Source organism: Eptatretus burgeri, chromosome 2 (genome assembly GCF_056783735.1).
Source record: "Eptatretus burgeri isolate ZD-2024b chromosome 2, Ebu_testis_v1, whole genome shotgun sequence".
Classification (NCBI taxonomy): domain Eukaryota; kingdom Metazoa; phylum Chordata; class Myxini; order Myxiniformes; family Myxinidae; genus Eptatretus; species Eptatretus burgeri.
The window spans coordinates 124,775,908-124,795,512 of NC_140962.1; the positions used below are offsets into that span (position 1 = coordinate 124,775,908).

The 19,605-nt window shown below is 42.4% G+C and overlaps 2 protein-coding genes across 6 annotated transcripts in view; one reads left to right on the top strand and one right to left on the bottom strand.

Annotated features, from left to right (window-relative positions):
• LOC147032996 (phospholipid-transporting ATPase IF-like) overlaps window positions 1–19,605 on the top strand; it is a 140,944-nt gene that overhangs the window by 95,353 nt on the left and 25,986 nt on the right. For both annotated transcript variants that reach the window (XM_085871099.1, XM_085871098.1), the window contains exons 22-26: window positions 4,905–5,050; window positions 11,007–11,066; window positions 18,395–18,522; window positions 18,617–18,755; window positions 18,960–19,025. In XM_085871099.1, the coding sequence (XP_085727225.1) occupies window positions 4,905–5,050; window positions 11,007–11,066; window positions 18,395–18,522; window positions 18,617–18,755; window positions 18,960–19,025 (539 nt within the window). The remainder of the gene's footprint in view (window positions 1–4,904; window positions 5,051–11,006; window positions 11,067–18,394; window positions 18,523–18,616; window positions 18,756–18,959; window positions 19,026–19,605) is intronic.
• The window catches only part of LOC147032997 (uncharacterized), a 161,583-nt gene continuing 161,026 nt past the window's right edge, over window positions 19,049–19,605 (bottom strand). For all 4 annotated transcript variants that reach the window (XR_015055424.1, XR_015055425.1, XM_085871101.1 and 1 more), the window contains exon 3: window positions 19,049–19,407. The gene's annotated coding sequence lies outside the window, so the exon portion shown is untranslated. The remainder of the gene's footprint in view (window positions 19,408–19,605) is intronic.

The window sequence follows — 19,605 nt, forward strand, 5'->3', positions numbered from 1 at the left end:
GTTTCCACTTATGAGTAACTTACAAGTAACGTGTTTCAACGTGTGTCAACGATCGCATAACGTACCTACAACTTATGGCCAGCGTAGCGGAACGTGTGAGTCATACGCCGGCATACGTCGTAAAATTTCAAGCATGAAAAAATTTGAGGAAAACCCAAAAGTTCAAGGTTTAAAGCCAGCGTACTACCACTTATGGCAGTGTTTTTCAGCGTGGTCTTAACATATACAAAATGTACCCATAACGTATTCGACGTGTACCAGCGTTTTACACAAATTTTTGCAAAAATCGGCATAAGCTGGCTAAAACGTCAAGGTGTGACTGGGCCTTAACAGCCAGAGAGATGTCCACTTTGACAAGGACGCGGTCAGAAGAACCGATTGGAGTGGAGGAAGAACAGCAGATATTTTTGATTATAATCTGCAGATTATGTACGCGGCTACGCGGCTCTGCCCTTACCAGTACACTGGTGCTCATTTTGCCGACCTCAGAAGGATGACAAGCTGAGTCAACCTCCTGGTGTATTTTTTTAATTCAGCGGCCAATGGGGCTTGAACTCAGGACCCTAGGATCCCAAGCCGCCACCCAAACCACTAAGCCAACACCAGGCTAATTGATGATCTGAGGTGAGGTTGTTGGAGAAAAGGAAGGATTTCATATCAACTGTTATGATGGATCCCATGACCTTGCTGGTGATTGGAAGTAAGCCGATAGGTCTATAGTTAAAGGGATCAGTTTTTGCATATTTTTATGTAATGTGGTGGTGATGGCTGATTTATAAGCAGATCGATGACCGAGAGCAAATGATAGGGTGAACAGAGCAAAAAGAGGATGTGCAAGAGCAGCAGATCAGGTTTTTATGACCTGTGCGTTTATGCTGTCCAGTCTCGTTGCAGAATCAGAGTTGAGAGTTGTCAGTAACTTCTCCACGTTCTTCGGTGAAACTAGAATGGCATTCGGTAGAGCGCAGCTGAACAGTTTACATTTTCTATCCCACTGATAGGCCGGAACTACTGACTTGAACCAAAATCTAATTGGCTTGTTCTTGTCACCAAACCAACTCATCCACCATGTTTTGTCCGAATACGTTCACACCTTTTTGAGATATCATGATATATCCATATATCATCTATACATCATATCGTTTTTAGCCCTATCTCTCAATGATGAAAAATCACTTTTAAAATTATCGTATCCAGATCCAGATCTTCACCAAAATCTAATCATTTTGTCCTTGTCACACACCCAACCTCTCCACCAAATTTCATCTTCATCCGTCTGCAACCTTTAGAGATATTCTGTTCACAGGGGTGACGGACAGACTGGGGTGAAAATATAAACTCCATCCACCTTTGGTGGGGGTGGTAAAAAAAAAAGATGCAGATGAGTCCAGGAGCCGTCGGGTGCGACAGGGTAGGTTGGGGACACAGAGTGAAGGGTCGGGGACACAAGACTTCTCACAAGCAGAGTCTGCTGTGGTGCCATTTGAAGTGAGGGAGGGGATGGATGGGGAACATACTCCAGAGACAGATTTGAAAAGGTGCCACCAGGTTTTTGAGGAGGGAGAGACAGGTCAGTGTTGAGGTTGTACAGATGTTGTTTTCTGTCTTTGATTGCCTGAACAAACTGCCAGATTCTGCCATGTTGAGCTGTCTCTCTAATCGTTTAATGTTAGACAAAGAGATGAGGGCTTTGACATAAAAAGGGGCAGAGGATGCCTGGAAAATTCACAATTTTCAGATGCAGGAGTTGAGGATGTACCGTTTGCAGAAATGCGTGTTGGAAAGTTCACAGATTGGTTTGGACTTGACTTTAAGGAAGATTCACATTGTTTACTCTTCAACATCTCCCACTGATGCAAAATTCAGCCTTAATATTTGACTTGTGTTTAATATTGAGCACATAGCACATTTGCTTTCCCAATTCCAGTGCATCTTTTCTTCTACTTCTTCTTACCTTCATAGCCATTTTTAGCTCGCCTGTTCGAAGAACAGAGAGCTATAGCGATACCCCTGGCGTGGGCGTGAGCATCAGCGACAGCGTGAGCGTGAAAATGTTAAAGTTTTTTGTGCAAGTTATTTCCTTTCTAATGTTTTTATCTACCACACTATTTTTTACTGATTATAATATACAAATACATATATTGCTTTAAAATTATTTGGATCAGACTTCACTGCAATGCTTTATAAAAAATATTATTAGACTTGTCTTTTAAAAACGAAAAATGTATAAACAGGCGAGCATTGGATGGCTTTGACACCAACTCTGGTTAGCTGTGCAGTTAAGGATAGCAAAAAATAAAATTGCATTATGAACAAATTAATCGTCATCCTGTTCAGTCAGTAAACCTCACACTGTTCTGAAAAGGTATTCGCACTTTCTGGTGCTGCTTTTTCGGAATGGTTTTCCTCAAAAGCAGAAAACACTTTCTTAAGGCCCTGTCACACCTTGACGATTTAGCCAGCGTATGCCTGACGTATGCAAAATTTGGCTAAAACGCTGGCACACGTCGAATACGTTATGGGTAAGTTTGTATACGTTAAGAGCACGCTGGCATACGTCGTAGTACGCTGGCATACGTCTTTGTACGCTGGCATACGTCGTAGTACGCCGAGGGACAAATTTTCCATGCTTGAAATTTTTCGACGTATGCCGGCGTATGACTCAAACGTTCCGCTACGCTGGCCATAAGTTGTAGGGCACGTTACGCGATCGTTGACACACGCCGACACACGTTACTTGTAAGTTACTCATAAGTCGAAACACGTCAAGGTAATGGTTAGCATACCCGAAACTTAATTTTTAACCTATGAGTTGCCTGCTTTGAACCTATGTGTAACGTATCTCAAACGCACATTGGCGTATGCAGACGTATTTGATTGACGTCTTCCGGACGTCCACAGAACTTACTGAACGTGTTTCTAACTTACAGCTACCGTATAATGGCGTATTGGCAGCGTTTTGGGGAATTGGTATATAAAAATGGGCTTCACAAGAGGAACCCGTCAGTGTTCCTGACTCCATGTTGAGTAGATGTCACTGGCAGTAGCAGTAGTAGTAGTAATAGCAGTAATAGTAGTAGTAGTAGTAGTAGTAGTTCGAGAGAATTAAGTTACTCATAAGTCGAAACACGTCGAGGTAATGTTTAGCGTACCCGAGAACTTATTTCTAACCTATGAGTAACGTGTTGTCGGCACGTTACGCGATTGTTGACACACGTCGACACACGTTACTTGTAAGTTACTCATAAGTCGAAACACGTCAAGGTAATGGTTAGCATCAGTGTTCCAGACTTTGTTTTTTTTTATTTTTTTTTTTTCTTCGGTATGACGGTGATGTTGACACTTCGATTTCTCATGCGGTTATGATTTAAATCGTTGAGCGGCAGCCTATTAATTATATTATATTATAACCGCACTAGAAATCGAAGTGTCAACATCACCGTCATACCAAAGAAAAAAAAAAAACCAGGGAGTCTGGAACACTGACGCTAACCATTACCTCGACGTGTTTCGACTTATGAGTAACGTACAAGTAACGTGTGTCGACGTGTGTCAACGATCGCGTAACGTGCCTACAACTTATGCCAGCGTATGCGGAACGTGTGTCATACGTCGAGAAATTTTCAACATGCTGAAAAATTCTTGCCGTACTCGGCGTATGACGACGTATGCCAGAAAACTACGATGTATGCCAGCGTGCTCTTAACGTATACAAAACTTACCCATAACGTATTTGACGTGTGCCATCTTGGTTCGGAAAATTTTTCATACGTCTGTATACGCTGGCTAAAACGTCAAGGTGTGACAGCGGCTTCACACTTCGATGTCTAGTGCGGTTATTATTTGAATCGTCGAGCCGCAGCCAATGAATAGCATACGCCACATGATCGTCGGCGATACGCTGCCGCACGCTATGCATAAGTTAGACTATCGTTGGGCATAGGTTGTGAACGCCGACAACACGCTCAGCATTCGTTGGTATAAGTTATCTATATGTGATTAAAACGTTCTGTGTATGTTACTAATACGTTATGTATATGTCCAACACGTTATTATATGCCCAAAACTTAAAAAAAAAAAACATCAATAGTTCAGCGTACGGCAGCGTTTTACATACATTTTGAGACCTTGCCATACGCTGGCTAAAACGTCAAGGAGTGACAGCCCATTTACAACAGTTTGCTCTGTTACATATATTCTTCCGTTCAAAGGGCTCTCAACTTTTATACAATTTTCGATTTTAAAAAAAGGTTGTTTTGTTTTTTAAACAGCGTAATGATTTTGAATGGTTTCCATGAAAAGCATGATATAAAAGTTCTTGTTTAAAGTGTAATACTGTACACCCACAATGACATTTAAATACACTGTCGCCTTCATGATACCACACCGGTTTCTGTTACATTTTCACTTTGGCTTTTGATACCAGTTAAAGCCCCAAGTTTGAATTTGCTCTTTTTCCATATTACTGCTGTGGAATGAAAGCAGCAATAACGGTATGTGTTTACAGTGAAGGATATGCAATCTCATAACGGCAAAGTGCACGTCTGACAGTTTAACATTTTATTTGTTAGAAAATAAAACAGCTGATTTGACGAGATTAATGATAAGAACGTAGACTGTGATCATCACAATGCTTTGTGAGCTGAATTGTGCGAGCTGTATAGTTGGAGAAATGCTTGGTATTTCTCTTGGGTTTGTTTCGGGGAGTTTACGACTTTGTCAGGTCACATTAAAGGGACAAATACTGCATATCAGGTGATCGTATTTTTTTCTGGGTTTGTTTAAAGAGTTGAATTTAAGCAAGCTGGAATGAGGGGATGCAGACATATAACAAATTATCGATAACCATGATTTTTGCTCGTTATTTTGATGTTGAAAAAAAGTGGGTCATACTTCCATTCCAGGCATTGTGGGATCTGAGGGCCGTCAAGCGGCAAGGAACAGTGATTTTGCACTGCCAAGGTTTCGTTGCCTCCCTCGCCTGCTGCTTGTCCATGGACATCTGTATTACCAACGGATTGCTCACCTTGTGCAGTACTTCTTCTACAAGGTTTGCTGATTCAGATTGATAAGTGTAGAAAAACGTACTTGGTGAAACGTGAAATAATTGTCTTTACCGTGGTCTCACGTGTTACCATTCTTCAAAACAAAAATGTCAAGAAAAATAGGACTGTGCGTCCTGAAGCTCACCGGGATCAGGAGCAACAGTCACTCAAACCCCCCGCAACCCCACCCCCTTCGTCCCCGACTTTTTTTTTAAATGCCTTGAACAAGCTTTGTTTCATGACAGGTGATGAAGGTTGTGGTGAAGTTTCATCTCAATAATGTGTGTATATTAGTTTCGGAGAAGAGAGAAAATACCTATTTTAGGAGTGTGGGGAGGGGGTGGGGGGTCAAAGCCCCTCCCCCACATAGACCACCTTGATGAATGCAGATTTTGATGTGGTCAATGTACTTTCATTAGGCATCAGATATGAAGTTTCATCAAAATCATGTGTTTGGTTCAAGCGCTAATGACTGAAGTGTTTATGGGCTCGCTCGCTCGCCTACGGACGCTGCTCGATTGCATAAGCTCACCAGACTAAAGTCCAGTTGAGCTAAAAATGAACAACTAAAATTGTTGTTATTTTATTACTTACGAAATCTTTATTGATGACTTCCATCCTCTGTTTGTGTGTTTGTTTGTTTGTTTGTTTGTGTGTTTTTTGTGTGTGTGTTTGTTTGTTTCTTTGTAGGCACGATAACTCGAGAACGGAAGAAGCTACCAATGCCAAATTACACCACGTGATTCAGGAGGGTGATGGCTAGCGCTAATTAGATGTTGGTCAAAATCGGTCAAAGGTCAAGTTCACAGTGAGGTCAAACATCCAAAACATTCGATTTTTGATGGTTTGGTACAGAATCATCGTAAAACTTCTGGTTTGCGTCGCTACCTTCTCTAGAGACAGCTTTTATTAGACAAGGTCAGAGGTCAAGTTGACGATTTCGCAAGTACCAGTCTATGACTGCTTGTTTATTTTTTTTGTTTTGTTTGTTTGTCCACACATAACTTTCATGTTTTTTTTTTTTCTGCAACTGCTTATCAGATTGAGACGAAATTTTCACCATAGGAGCAACTACTCATGTAGAATGTTTTATTGATAATTATGACATCGTAGATCACGTGGTGTGGCAGCCATAATGGAAAAATGGGAAAACTTTGGACCTCTGTATCTCTGAAACCGCACCAAGGAAAAATTGAAACTCGGCACACGGCAAGTACTCCTCATAGGGAAGAATCGTGATTTTTTTTTTTAATGACCTCATCGGTGTCTTCGTTATGACGGCATGATTGCATATGTGGAATGCTAAATCTGATCATTATGAAAAATTTTGAGGGTCATTTAGGGGTATGCCTGGTGTTGGCTTAATGCTTGGGGTGGTGGGCTTGAGATCCGAGGATCTTGAGTTCAAATCCCCCTTGGCTGTTGAATTCATACCAGGTGGGGTTGACTCTGCCCGTCATCCTTCCGAGGTCGGCAAAAATGAGTGCCAACATGCCGGTATCCTGTGTTGGAGTGGCGACCTGTCCAGTATTGTACCCAATAGCCAAGGAGACTGCATCGGCAGCACCAACCCTCTGCACAGAGCATGGTCCCAATCGACGGATGGATCTCGGAATAAAATGGTCCACAGAAATATATTTGAATATGTCATCGATCATGTGATTCAGCAGCCATATTGTGTTTATTTTTATTTGTTTATTTAAACACCTCAAAAATCTTCTTCTTTGAAATGGCTGAATATAGTGAGGCAAAACTTTTTACGTATGACTGCCTATCCATGAGGAACAAAAGGTTCACACATACGATATCATAGGTCACATGGTTTGACAGCCATATTACCCTAAAAGCTATTTTAAAATTGTCTCCAGAATGGCTGGACAAATCGAAGGGAAACTTCATACGTGTGTTCTCCAAGCCTTGGGTGTACAAATTTGTCTAGGAATAATTGATAGGTCATATGGTTTGGCAGCCATCTTGGATTGAAGAAAAATATTAAGTCATGTTTTCTCTGGAACCGCTTAATCAATTGACGTGAAACTTCAAATTTATGATCCAGTCGTGATGTGGAACACGTTTTGAATTTCAACTTGATCGGATGCATGATCTGGCAGCCAGAATTTTTTTTTTTTTATCTGGGTTCTTTTTGATTATTATTGTTATTTTTTTGAAAAAGGCTCACTTGGCTGTGACTGGAATCGTTTGAGGGTAGAGGAGTAGTAGCTGAAATGCGAATCCTATCCAGGTTCCATCTTTGCATTTTTATTAGGTCATTTCTATCATCTCAGTAGAGATGACCTAATAAAGCCAGTCTCGAAGTCTGTCCGTCCGTCTGTCCACAATCAAACCGAGTGGAGACAAATAACCAATTGTGGAATGGATAGAGGTCGATGAGACATGCACAACGATATAACTTTTGAAGGTCGTCCAAGGTCGAGGTCAACGTCACAAGGCTGTCAAAGTTGCGAAAATCGTCGATTTCAAATCGTATCTCCTCCCTCATTTATCAAGAGAGCAAATGTTATTAGTGATTCAGATACTATGGACTATTATCTAGAACAACTCGAGCCATTTTTTTTGAAATTTGCTCTCGTTCCGATTTTATAGCCCTTCAAACTTTGCTCTGATTCTTACATGTCCGGTGTTAATTTGAAGTGGTCATCCGGAGGCCGGCGCCAATCTCTGAAGATAAATTAGCATTTAAGCGCGCCTGCTATTGTCCAGATCACTTATTCAGAAAAGTGTCTCCTTCATCATTTATGTGAAGTGACCGACTGTTCTGGCGATCTGCATTCTACGACCAGATCCACGAGCCATGGAATGGATTATAATAGATGCCCCCAATTTAATTTTGCTTCTGTCTACCTCTGGCAGAGATGACCGGCACTCCCGCTCAGGGGTATTTTTGTTTGGGTTCCCTCTGATTACTCCAATGCACGACTGTACCTATTTGATCTTCCATTTAATTTGAATTTAATTTATTATAATCCCATTCTAAATTAAATTCAATAATAATAAAAAACGTCATGGGTCAGGGTCAGGGTCAGGTGTCCAATCAAAGCAGGGTTGCATCAAAGCGGGACATCTTGGTACCTGTTCATCACTACTACCAGCAGTTATAAAGTGGCAGTTCAAATTATATCTTTTATTAATTATGTAACACACCAGTGCACAAACACCACACAAAACTAGTCCTGTTGAGGGTCTGCAATCTCTGATTGCTCTTTTTCTGTTTCAATTGAATTATATACTTTAAGACTGCGTTGGGTAAGATGTTTTATGAACTCTCCAGTTGGATGTTTTCAGTTAGATTTGTTTCCCCACTCACTGCCAGATTTATGAATAATAATATTATATTATTCATAATATTATCTATCGATAATTCCAGCAATCTGTGTGTGTGCCTGTCTGTCTGCGACCGCTGTTTCTCGACGACCGCCAGTCCGATCTCATTGAAACTCGCCAGGAATATTGCCGGGGACCCGCGGATGTGCCTTTTCGAGGTTTGATATCAATCGGACGAGCGGTTCCCAAGTTGCGGCCATTTATCTGTCGACCAATGACAGGACCCGGTGCTATGACGTCATGAATGACGTCACAATTAATATTTATTTATTTATTTTGCATGATTGACGGTCCGATCTGATTGAAACTTGCCAGAAATAATTCTGGGGACCCGCTGATGTGCCTTTTCAAGGTTTGATATTAATTGGACAAGCGGTTCCCAAGTTACGGCCATTTATCTGTCGACCAATGACAAGACACGGTGCTATGACATGAATGACGTCACAATTAATGTTTATGTATTTATTTATTTATTTTTTTATTATTATTATTTTTTTCTTTGCATGATTGACGGTCCGATCTGATTGAAACTTGCCAAGAATATTGCTGGGGACCCGCGGATGTGCCTTTTTGAGGTTTGATATTAATCGGACGAGCAGTTCCCAAGTTACGGCCATTTATCTGTCGACCAATATCTGCGAGAGAGGGGGACAGGAGAGGGGGGGATGAGAGTGGGGGCGAGAGAGGAGGGGGGAGAAAGGAAGGGCGAGACTAGGGGGATAGAGGGGGCAAGAGAGGAGGAGAGAGGGGGGCGAGAGAGAGGGGGCGAGAGAGGGGGCAAGAGAGGGGTGATGAGGGGGGGCATGAGAGTGGGGGCGAGAGAGGGGGCGAGAGAGGGGTGATGAGAGGGGGGCGAGAGAGGGGTGATGAGAGTGGGGGTGAGAGAGAGGGGGGCGAGAAAGAGGGGGTGAGAGAGGGGGGTGAGTGAGAGAGGGCTGCACATACTGGCACTCACCTACAGGCACGCACCTACGGGCCCGCCCCTACGGGCCCGTACTAGTGAATAATAATAACAGTTGTATTTAAATTGTGCCTTTTGCCGATAGAGTGCGAGTGTGTGTGAGTGTTTTACAGGATATAAGGCTTGTCGTGGAGCTGTCACACACATGGACATACAGGTTCATACACAAGACACAACACAGGACAGTTAAACGAGACAAACACAGCCACTGAGCTTGGGGGAAGTGCTGTCACTACCCAGGGTTCTCTGGGTACCAACAGCTACACAACAATGGTGCTGCCTTCATCACCGCACACTCAGCGGGGCATTTTCTAAGGAAGAATTTCCTCTTCCCAATGTGTGCCAGCCTGTGGAGATTGTTTGTGTTCTTTTCCTTTTGTCCTTTTAAAGTCAAGTAAGGAAGCAGCACATACTATTAAAAAAGAATCTTTGGCATGATTCTGTCAGAGTTAGAACCGCCGACCTCCCAGACTCAGAGCGGGTGCTCGAACCACTGTCATATTTTCTTCATTTTATAGTCTTTCTAACTTTTAACCCATAACAAGATCAAGATGAACTTTAAGTAAAAACGAGACATCGTTTGAAGTCGTGACATCAACCGATATGCCTCCGCCCGCATTAAATCTTTTCTTACTCTAACTGAACTAAAACCTCAAGACCATTTGACCTCTGTATCTAATATGTACATATGTGTCATGGTACATGTACTTAGTTTAGTTCAAATCCCTGCTTCGATAACATTTTTACCTTACTTGACCTTTGACCTCTGACCTCTTGATGCTAAAATCTAATCAGTTAATATTTGCATTATAATATATGTTATACTTAGGCAACATGAAGTTTGGTCTAAATCCCAGCATGAGTTCACAAGTTATTGTGGTAACATGGTTTTACCTCGCATAACTTCTAACCTTTGACCTCTTGACCCAGAAATCTAAACAATCTTTAGATCATTATACATACTTGCACCAAGTTTGTTTAAATCCCTTTGGCTGTTCTCAAGTATCGCCGCAACGAAAACCTATCACGGACGCACAGACGGACAGACAACCGAAAAACATGATACCTCCGTGACTTCGTTGGCGAAGGCATAAAAAGGAGCAGCATCAGAATATACTCTGCAACCAAATGTTACTACCTTCCCTCTCTTCTTATGACGATCTCCTCTCAACCTTACTTTCCCTCCCTCTCTTTCTACACTCCTCTTCCTTCCATTCTTTCCCCTATCCTCATGAGTATTAAAATATTTTTAAAGTTCTCATCATGGAGCATTTTCACAGTCAGATGTTGACAACAAACATGTGATGTCTTTCTCTTAATTGTTCTCATCGTGTCTTTCGATACGTAAGGTCATGATATCTTTGTCTGACCAAACATGAATGCTGATGAGTGCCAGGAATTGTGCATTTGGAATCCAGATATACATTTTGACTTTCATCGGAGCCGAGTTCTTGCATGGAAAAGTGACTCTTGCATTGCTTTGTTATGTTGTTCAAATGCAAACTCTTTAATTCGTTCCTTTTGATCTTGAATGCTCATACGTGTTGTACAAATTAGATGTGCATTTTTGTGTGGTTTTTTGTTGGTTTTGTTTTGACAAATGGACCTCACTCGATTGTCCTTTCTAACCCCTCCTTTTTCCCGTCTTCTATTCGCAGAATGTGGCCTTCATGACTCCCCAGTTTCTGTTTCAGTTTTATTGTGGCTTTTCGCATCAGGTAAAGTTCCAGGATTTAATTTGCCTTTCCCTCCTTTTTTTGGTTTCAGCAATATTATGGAATAGCAGTTAAAAATAAAAATGTAGAGGACAGTACACTCGCAATTGTAATTAGGGCAGATTATTGTAAAGTTTATTTTTGTTTTTGTTCTACTTTTTATTTATTTATTGTAATAATTGCTTTTTGTTCGCTAATATTGCGGTGCGTTTCTAAATTGAACAAGAGCGAAGTCGATGGTGTGCCGTCACAAATCCTCAATCATCCCACATAAAACAAAGTTGAAAGGTGGCAAAACATTCCACCAAAAATGACCCAATGACTGATGTTTTGACCCCATGACCGTAAGTCCCCACGCACTGGGGCACGAACCGGCGGTGAAATCCCCCAACAAATCATTACATATTTAATGCCCCCCCCCATCCCCCCTCCCTGTCCCCAATGCTGATTGCATATCCAAATCTACAAATTGAATTAGCAACAAGCTTTGAGGGCTAGATCCAATGGTCGGAGTGCTTTCCGCCGGTGCAAGTGATGCATCGATAACATTGGCTACAATAATTTATGACCTGATATAATTTGTCATTGTGTTCATAATAATACAGTGATTGAGGCATTTATCCTTTAACCGTGATGCGCAGATACAGAATTTCGAACATTATTGCAGCTCGGAAGCTATGTTTTATTTTTCTTCCATGAATGCTTCAAATGATTGACTGTCAGAAATGATTGATGAGTAACTGTCTGGTGTGGTGAATTGTATTCTGTGCTTGATCAATGCTTGTGTACTTATCATTTAAGACGGAACCAATCATAATTACCTCCACCACCGAAGATGGATGGAAGTTATTTTTTCACCTGTCTTGTCTGTTTGTAAACATGGCATCTCAATGTTGTGGACGAGTTCAAACGACATTTGGTGAATTTTTTTTTAAGTGATTCTTCAACATTGAGAGAGGGCCAAAAATTATATTCCGCACGATATCTCAAAAACTTGTGTAGAGGTTGGGTGTCTGACAAGGAAGAATTGATTCGATTGAGTTGCCAAGTTATTCCTGAGTTAATCCCCTCTCATGTTCTTATATTATCTGTCCACGAATTATGTGTTGATTGCCTCTGGCCTTTATCCATTCAGACCAAAAATATTTGATACCTTGGACTTAACCGTGGTTTGGACTTTACACATATAATTGTAAATCCTCATTCAGCAGGGCTGCTGTGGTGCAAGTGGTAAATGAGACAAGCAGTGCATACAGTACAGGTAGTCTCTGGCTTCCGAACACCCATGCAGGCGAACATTATACTTTACTAGCAAATACAACCCATCGCTTCGTGTTGGGAATATTGAGGGGTGGGGAGAAAGAGGGGGTGAGGAAGGGGGGAGCAAGGAAGGGAAGAAGAGCAAGGAGAGGGGTTGGGGGGGGGTGTTGAGATTGATGCCGAGTACATTATCTTTTCCCTGTTTGTGCCTTTTGGGAATTAGAAAGGGATGTTAGAGCAGTGACTGCAATCTTGTGAAAAGGTGGTCACTCCTACCTTGTGCCTCTCAGCAGACATTTTCTTTTTGCAAGAAGTGACACTCCAGAATTTGTCTGTCTGACAAAACTCTGTCACGGGTGAAACTCTTCCTTATGTGTGTGCGGAAATCTGTATTTTTTAACGATCCAGACGGAGGTTTTCATATTTCCCGTGTCAGAAAAACCTGCTACGTTTAAGGGGAATCTTGGCACGATTCCTATGTGCGAATTCGTTTCGAACCCGTTTCATCCGGATGGGGTGTATGGCCAACACTCCTGTGTTCCTACACATAATTATCATGATTATGTAAATTCCTCCCACTTTAGTTATTGGCTTATCTGGAATTGAAATTCCAGATGACGTATTGTCATCGTGCACTGTCCGTCTGTCCATCTGTCTCCTTTCTCGACTTATCCGGCCGTACCGCTGGGCTGATCCGGCTGAAATTTGGCAGCAAGGCTCTGATCCTGACTTGTAACGGGGATTGCAAAGCTCGTTCCGATCACTTGACGGGAAGTGTGTCAAAATGGCGGTCACGTAAATCCCTTCAAAAATCTTCTTCTCCAGACTCACCAGTCAGAATGCTACCAACTTTGGGTTTCAACATTAGGCCAGGGTAGGGATGTTAAATTCTGGAGGCCATGCCGATCACCTGACCGAGAATGTGCCAAAATGGCTGTCTTCTTAAATTATGAGGAAAATCCGTACATTCTTTCAAAAATCTTCTTCTCCAGACCCACCAGTCAGAATGCGACCAACTTTGGGTTACAACATTAAGCCGCTGTCACACCTTGACGATTTAGCCAGCGTATGCCGATTTATGAAAAATTTGTCTAAAACGCTGGCACACGTCGAATACGTTATGGGTACGTTTTGCATACGTTAAGAGGACGCTGAAAAACACTGCCATACGTCGTAGTACGCTGGCTTTAAACGTTGTACTTTTGGGTTATCCTCAAATTTTTGCATGCTTGAAATTTTACGACGTATGCCGGCGTATGACTCACACGTTCCGCGAGGCTGGCCATAAGTTGTTGGCACGTAATGTGATCGTTGACACACGTCGACACACGTTACTCATAAGTCGAAACACGTCGAGATAATGTTTAGCGTACCCCAAACTTATTTCTAACCTATGAGTAACGTTTTGTTAGCACGCTACACAAACGTTCACACTTCGCAACACGTTACTTGAAAGTTCTTCATACATTGAAACGCGTCAAAGTAATGTTTAGGGTACCCGTGACTTATTTATAACCTATGAGTAACGTGCTTGGGAATTATTTGTTAAGCATGTCCTACGCGCAAATACGTATGTAGACATATTTGACGTCTTCAGGACGACCACAGAACTAACTGAACGTGTTTCTAACTTACAGATATCGTAGAATGGCGTATTGGCAGCGATTACGGGAATTGGTATATAAAAAGGGGCTTCACAGAAGGAACCCCTCTGTTTTTTTAGACTTCGTGGTGAGTACATGTCCATGTCATTCCGAGAGATGGAGGATACGGCAAGGCTGAGACGACAATACCTACCTGTCCTCGAACATCAACATGACCTCATCGAGTTGACACTGCACCAGTTGCGTGCCAATAGAGCCGGGAGAAGAAGACGTGAACGGAGGAGAAGGAACTGGGTCAGACCATGGATCGGGAGGCGACGCCATTACGGCATATATGACCAGCTCATGGTGGAACTCCGGAACGAGGGCCATGCATCCTTCATCGACTTCCTGCGAATGCCCCCAGTGATGTTCGACGAGCTGCTAGCCAGAGTGGGTCCAAGGATAACCAAGCAGTACACCTTCTACAGGGATCCACTTGAGCCTGGCATGAGGCTGGCACTGAGCCTGCTGCTGTTGGTGCCGTGACTGCAGTGCTGTGGAAGCGATTTAACTCGTTCAATGAAAACGATTTCAATTGCCGAGCACCAGCGTCCAAAAACAATAGGCGAGTGACAGCCATTTATTAAAAGTGAAGTTGCAGCCTATGAATAGAAAACCTCACGTAATCATCGACGATACGCTGCCACGCTATGCATACGTTAAGACTATCGTTGGGCATAGGTTGTGGACGCCGAAAACACGCTAATCAATCGTTGGTATAACTTATCTATAAGTTATCGAAGCTTTCTGTGTTCATTACGAGTATATTATGCATTTTTCCAAGTTGTTTTGAATACTTTAAAAACTGAAACAAAAAAATAGTTCATCGTGGGAATGAGAAAAAAAAAATTCGCCGAAAAGAACATCGAACAATGGTGCAAAGTAGTCTCCTATTCGTGGACGTAATGAGGATCCATCATCACCCACACCCTCCCCATCGCGCTCACCTACTACAACTGACATGGACCTACTACTACTACCACTACTACTACTACTACTGACATGCTCACCTAATACTACTACTACTGATACAACTAACAGTGACATCTACTCAACATGGAGTCTGGAACACTGACGGGTTCCTCTTGTGAAGCCCATTTGTATAGTGTATACCGATTCCCCTAAACGCTGCCAAATCGCCATTATACGTTAGATGTAAGTTCGAAACACGTTCAGTAAGTTCTGTGGTCGTCCGAAAGACATCAATCAAATTCGTCTACATATGACAATGTGTGTTTGAGATATGTTACACATAGGTTCAAAGCACGCTACTCATAGGTTCAAAGCACGTTACTAATAGGCTAAAAATTAAGTTTCGGGTATGCTAAACATTACCTCGACGTGTTTCGACTTATGAGTAACTTACAAGCAACATGTGTCCGACGTGTGTCAACGATCGCGGAGCGTGTCGAACTTATGCCAGCGTATGCAGAACTTGTGAGCCATACGTCGAGTACGTCGTAAAATTTTCAGCATGCTTGAAATTTCACGACGTACTAGACGTACCACAGAATATGACAGCGTACTTCCTCGTTTTTCATCGTGCTCCTAACGTATACACAACTTACCCATACCGTATTCGACGTGTGCCAGCGTTTTACACACATTTTTCATAGGTCGGCAAACGCTGGCTAAATCGTCAAGGTGTGACTGCGATGTTGACACTTCCAATTTTCAGGCGGTTATGATTTAAATCGGCGTGCGGCAGGTTTTTAACAGAGAACGCCACAAGTTCGTCGGCGATACGTGTAGCGCACTATGCCTAAGTTAAACTATCGTTGGGCATAGGTTGTGAACGCCGACAACAGGCTAAGCATTCGTTGGTATAAGTTATCGAGAAGACAACGAAACGTTCTGTTCCCATTACTAATCTGTTATGCATACGACCAACACGTTATGAATACGACCAAAACTTTTTCAAAAACCTCCAAACTTCAGCGTACGCCAACGTTTTACATACATTTTTATACGTTGCCATTGCTGACTAAAACGTCAGTGTGACAGCGCCTTTAGGCCAGGGCCGAGATAAGCTACAGGTCCAGTGTTCCTATTTTTCTGTATTTTTATGTAACCCTTTCAGCTCGGTATTTTTTCAAAAGTTAGCCGGTTATGGGAGCTTGCGAGTGTGGTTGCCGTGATCGGATGTCATCCAGTCAGGGCAATGTTGGTCTCTGTTGGTGAATACAATATGGCCACGGAAATGGCATCCATTGTCAGATTTTTCTCCTAGATTTTGTCGTCCCCCCTACTCTTAACTTCATTGAAATACCAAAGTGCTGACTTCACATTGCATGAAGTCAAGATGTGATTTTGCTGCACACAGATACAAAACCTGACAATGTTTGTTGGTTGCAGTGAAGTTTGTGACAATGTCAATGTGACACCATTAAATCTTAACAAGGAACATTGACGCAGGATGAGGCCATTTGGCCCATCATGTCTGCGCCACATGAACACCACATCTGTGTGTGTGTCTGTGTCTGTGTCTGTGTCTGTGTCTGTGTCTGTGTCTGTGTCTGTGTCTGTGTCTGTGTCTGTGTCTGTGTCTGTGTGTGTGTGTCTGAAAATCATAGAAAGAAACAAAACAAAACCAGCTGAGCCAATCTGCATCAAATTTTGCAAATGTATCGGGGGTACCTCGGGTCAAGTCATTCGCGTGAAATATTTTTGAGATGACTTGCGATTTTCACCGACACATGGAGAAGAGTGCAAGTGGTTTAACAACTGACCCTTGCTGGAGAAAGTGGGAATTGACTCATTCATTTTGGGAGCGAAATATTGAGTGTTACTCGTTAAATAAATCAGCTCGACTCTCCATTTGGCTTCACTGGGGGGAGTGGGGATGAGAACAGTGTGGCAGGCACAGGGATATTTCTAGTGTTTTAAATTTAAATGCAATTAAAATTTCCACTAATTATTTTATGACTTCTCTCAAGACATCATAAAATTGATTTTGAATCTCAAGACATATTTAATCTTCATTTGTCAAGTCATTCTTCAAAACTATTGCAATTAACAAGGTATGTAGAATTCAACATTCTTGTATGTATGATGACAAAAATCCTGTACTAAGGCCGAGGTCACATTTGCCACGGCGGCCGTGGGGTCTCCAAAATCTACGGCCACTAGCAATTATACGGCGGCCGCAGTATTTCCACGGTCACACAATGTAGCAGTCACATATGTTTTTATTTTTCGGGGAGCTGCACGGCGTATTTATAAATTGTGGAGACCGAAAACGTGGGGTTGCCGTACGGTCTTTGATTTGATGTCGCACGGTGACCTTAGGGCGTTCCTGCGGCGGCCATAGAATTTTCAAGGCAGACTCAAGGTGCCCGCAAGGAGACCGCAAGGCGACCGCAGGGGGACTGCAGGGGGGCCCTAAGGTGAACGTGCGGCCAGACGGACGGTAACGAATGGGTTAATTTTATTTTATTTTTTTTACCAGTTTTTTTTTTGTTTCGGCTTGTCGAATTGCTACAGCGATCGTAGAAATGAAAAAAGTTATAACTCCGCGTTATAATTCCACGGCGACCTTACGGCCTGTAAAATATAGCCATACGGTGTAGGGCCGCCGCACGTTTCTGTCAATTCAGAGGGCGTATGGTTGCCGTATCCTCGCCGTAGAGCAAATGTGACTTAGGCCTTAGGTCTTAGAAATTGTGGAGACCGAAAACATGGGGTTGCCGTACGGTCTTTGATTTGATGTCTCACGGTGACCTTAACGGGGCCCTGCGGCGGCCATAGAATTTTCAAGGCAGATGCAAGGTAGCCTCAAGGTGCCCACAAGGCGACCGCAGGGGGCCCTAAGGCGATCGTGCGGCCAGACGGACGTTAACGAATGGGTTAATTTTTTTTTTACCATTTCTTTTGTTTCGGCTTGTCGAATTGCTACGGCGAACGTAGAAATGAAAAAAGTTATAAGTCCGCGTTATAATTCCACGGCAACCTTACGGCCTGTAAAATATAGCCATACGGCGTAGGGCCACCCTGAGGCCACCTCAGAAACTCTGTGGCCTCCGTACGTTTCTGTCAATTCAGAGGGTGTACGGCCGCCGTATCCTCGCCGTTGAGCAAATGTGACTTAGGCCTAACCAAATGAAAATAATCTTCCTGGCAATGGATGTTCCGGAGAAATAAAAAAATTATTCCCCAAATATCACTGTTATTTGTATAATTTTTATAGTTACAATTTAGACAGGGTAGCTCCCAAAATGCATATTTTCATGTCGGTTTTTCAAATGTTTCAAATGGGGCATGTATCCAGACTCTCCCCTTCGAGTAAAGAGTCGTTTTGCTTTCATTTGGCAGTTTAAGCCATGCTCTATCGACAAGATTTCTCTCCTCGAGTGTTTATTGATGTATAAAGCCACTGTTAAAAATCCCCTTTTGGACATGTAAAGCATGTGTATCCTGTCTTGGCAGACGCTGTATGACAGTGCATACCTAATGATCTACAACCTCTGCTTTACATCCTTGCCCATACTCGCATATGGGCTTTTGGAGCAATACCAGTCCATGAGTACCTTACAGAATTTCCCCATTTTGTACAGGTAAATGCTTACCCTGTGATTGATGTGAAAATTTTTGCAAAATTGATACCTTGAAAGGTGTAGTCATAACATTCTACCACACCGTGTCACACAGGAGGATATCGAAGAACGCACTATTAGCCTGGCGGCCTTTTATTGGCTGGACCTTGCTTGGATTGTACCATGCCTTCATCTTCTTCTTTGGCTCATTGCTTTTGCTGGGAGATAGCATTGCAGCACGGTACTATGGACAGGTGAGTCAGAGGCTCTGGAATTTTAGGAAACCTATCTTGGCTACCTCAGCACATGTAAGATTTACACAAATAGTCCCTTATTTATTGTGTATGGTGGTGATGTGTATTGAAAATTGAATCATCGTATTTTAAGTTCAGAATCTGGTTTGGACATTTGATCGGAATTGATGTGAAAATATGGTCTGTTCTCCTCTCGTGGTGTAGGTTTTTGGCCACTGGATGCTTGGAGTCCTTGTTTCTACCAACCTCGTGTTCACCGTTAATCTCAAGGTGAGACAAATATAAAATAAAATCTTTCACTTTCAACATCTCGGGCAGAATATTTGATGAAGCATATTTCATTGTGAATGTGCAATCAGTTCTTTAAATCAGGCAGTCGAGAAAAGCATATTGTATATCAAGTGCATTGTGTCAGATACAATACAAGGGGAGAGGTAATCTAACGAAACAAAGTACAATGGATATATCTAAACTCCATGTTTTCTTTATGTGTTGGATGCAACTCCTCAGGGTCTTCCAAAACCGCAACAATATTTTGCACGATGTTTCAAAAGTTGTGGGCAGATTATGACGGAACTTAGTGGTTGAGTTTTGTCGGTGAGAAGAACAAGCTGATTCGATTTTGGTTAAGGTCCTTCTGCAGTTCCAGCCTCTGTGGGAACAAAATGTAAACTGTTCAGCCTGGAGGAGGTACTTGCTCTCCCGAGTTCCGTTGTAGTTGTAGTTGTGCTCAGTCAAATGTTGAGTATTTTTTAAGCAATTGTTTCTACCTCTTCAATAAGCAATGCACAACTTTTAAATACAGGCTTTTACAGCCTTTTCATTGGCTGTGCTATATTTTTCTCTCACG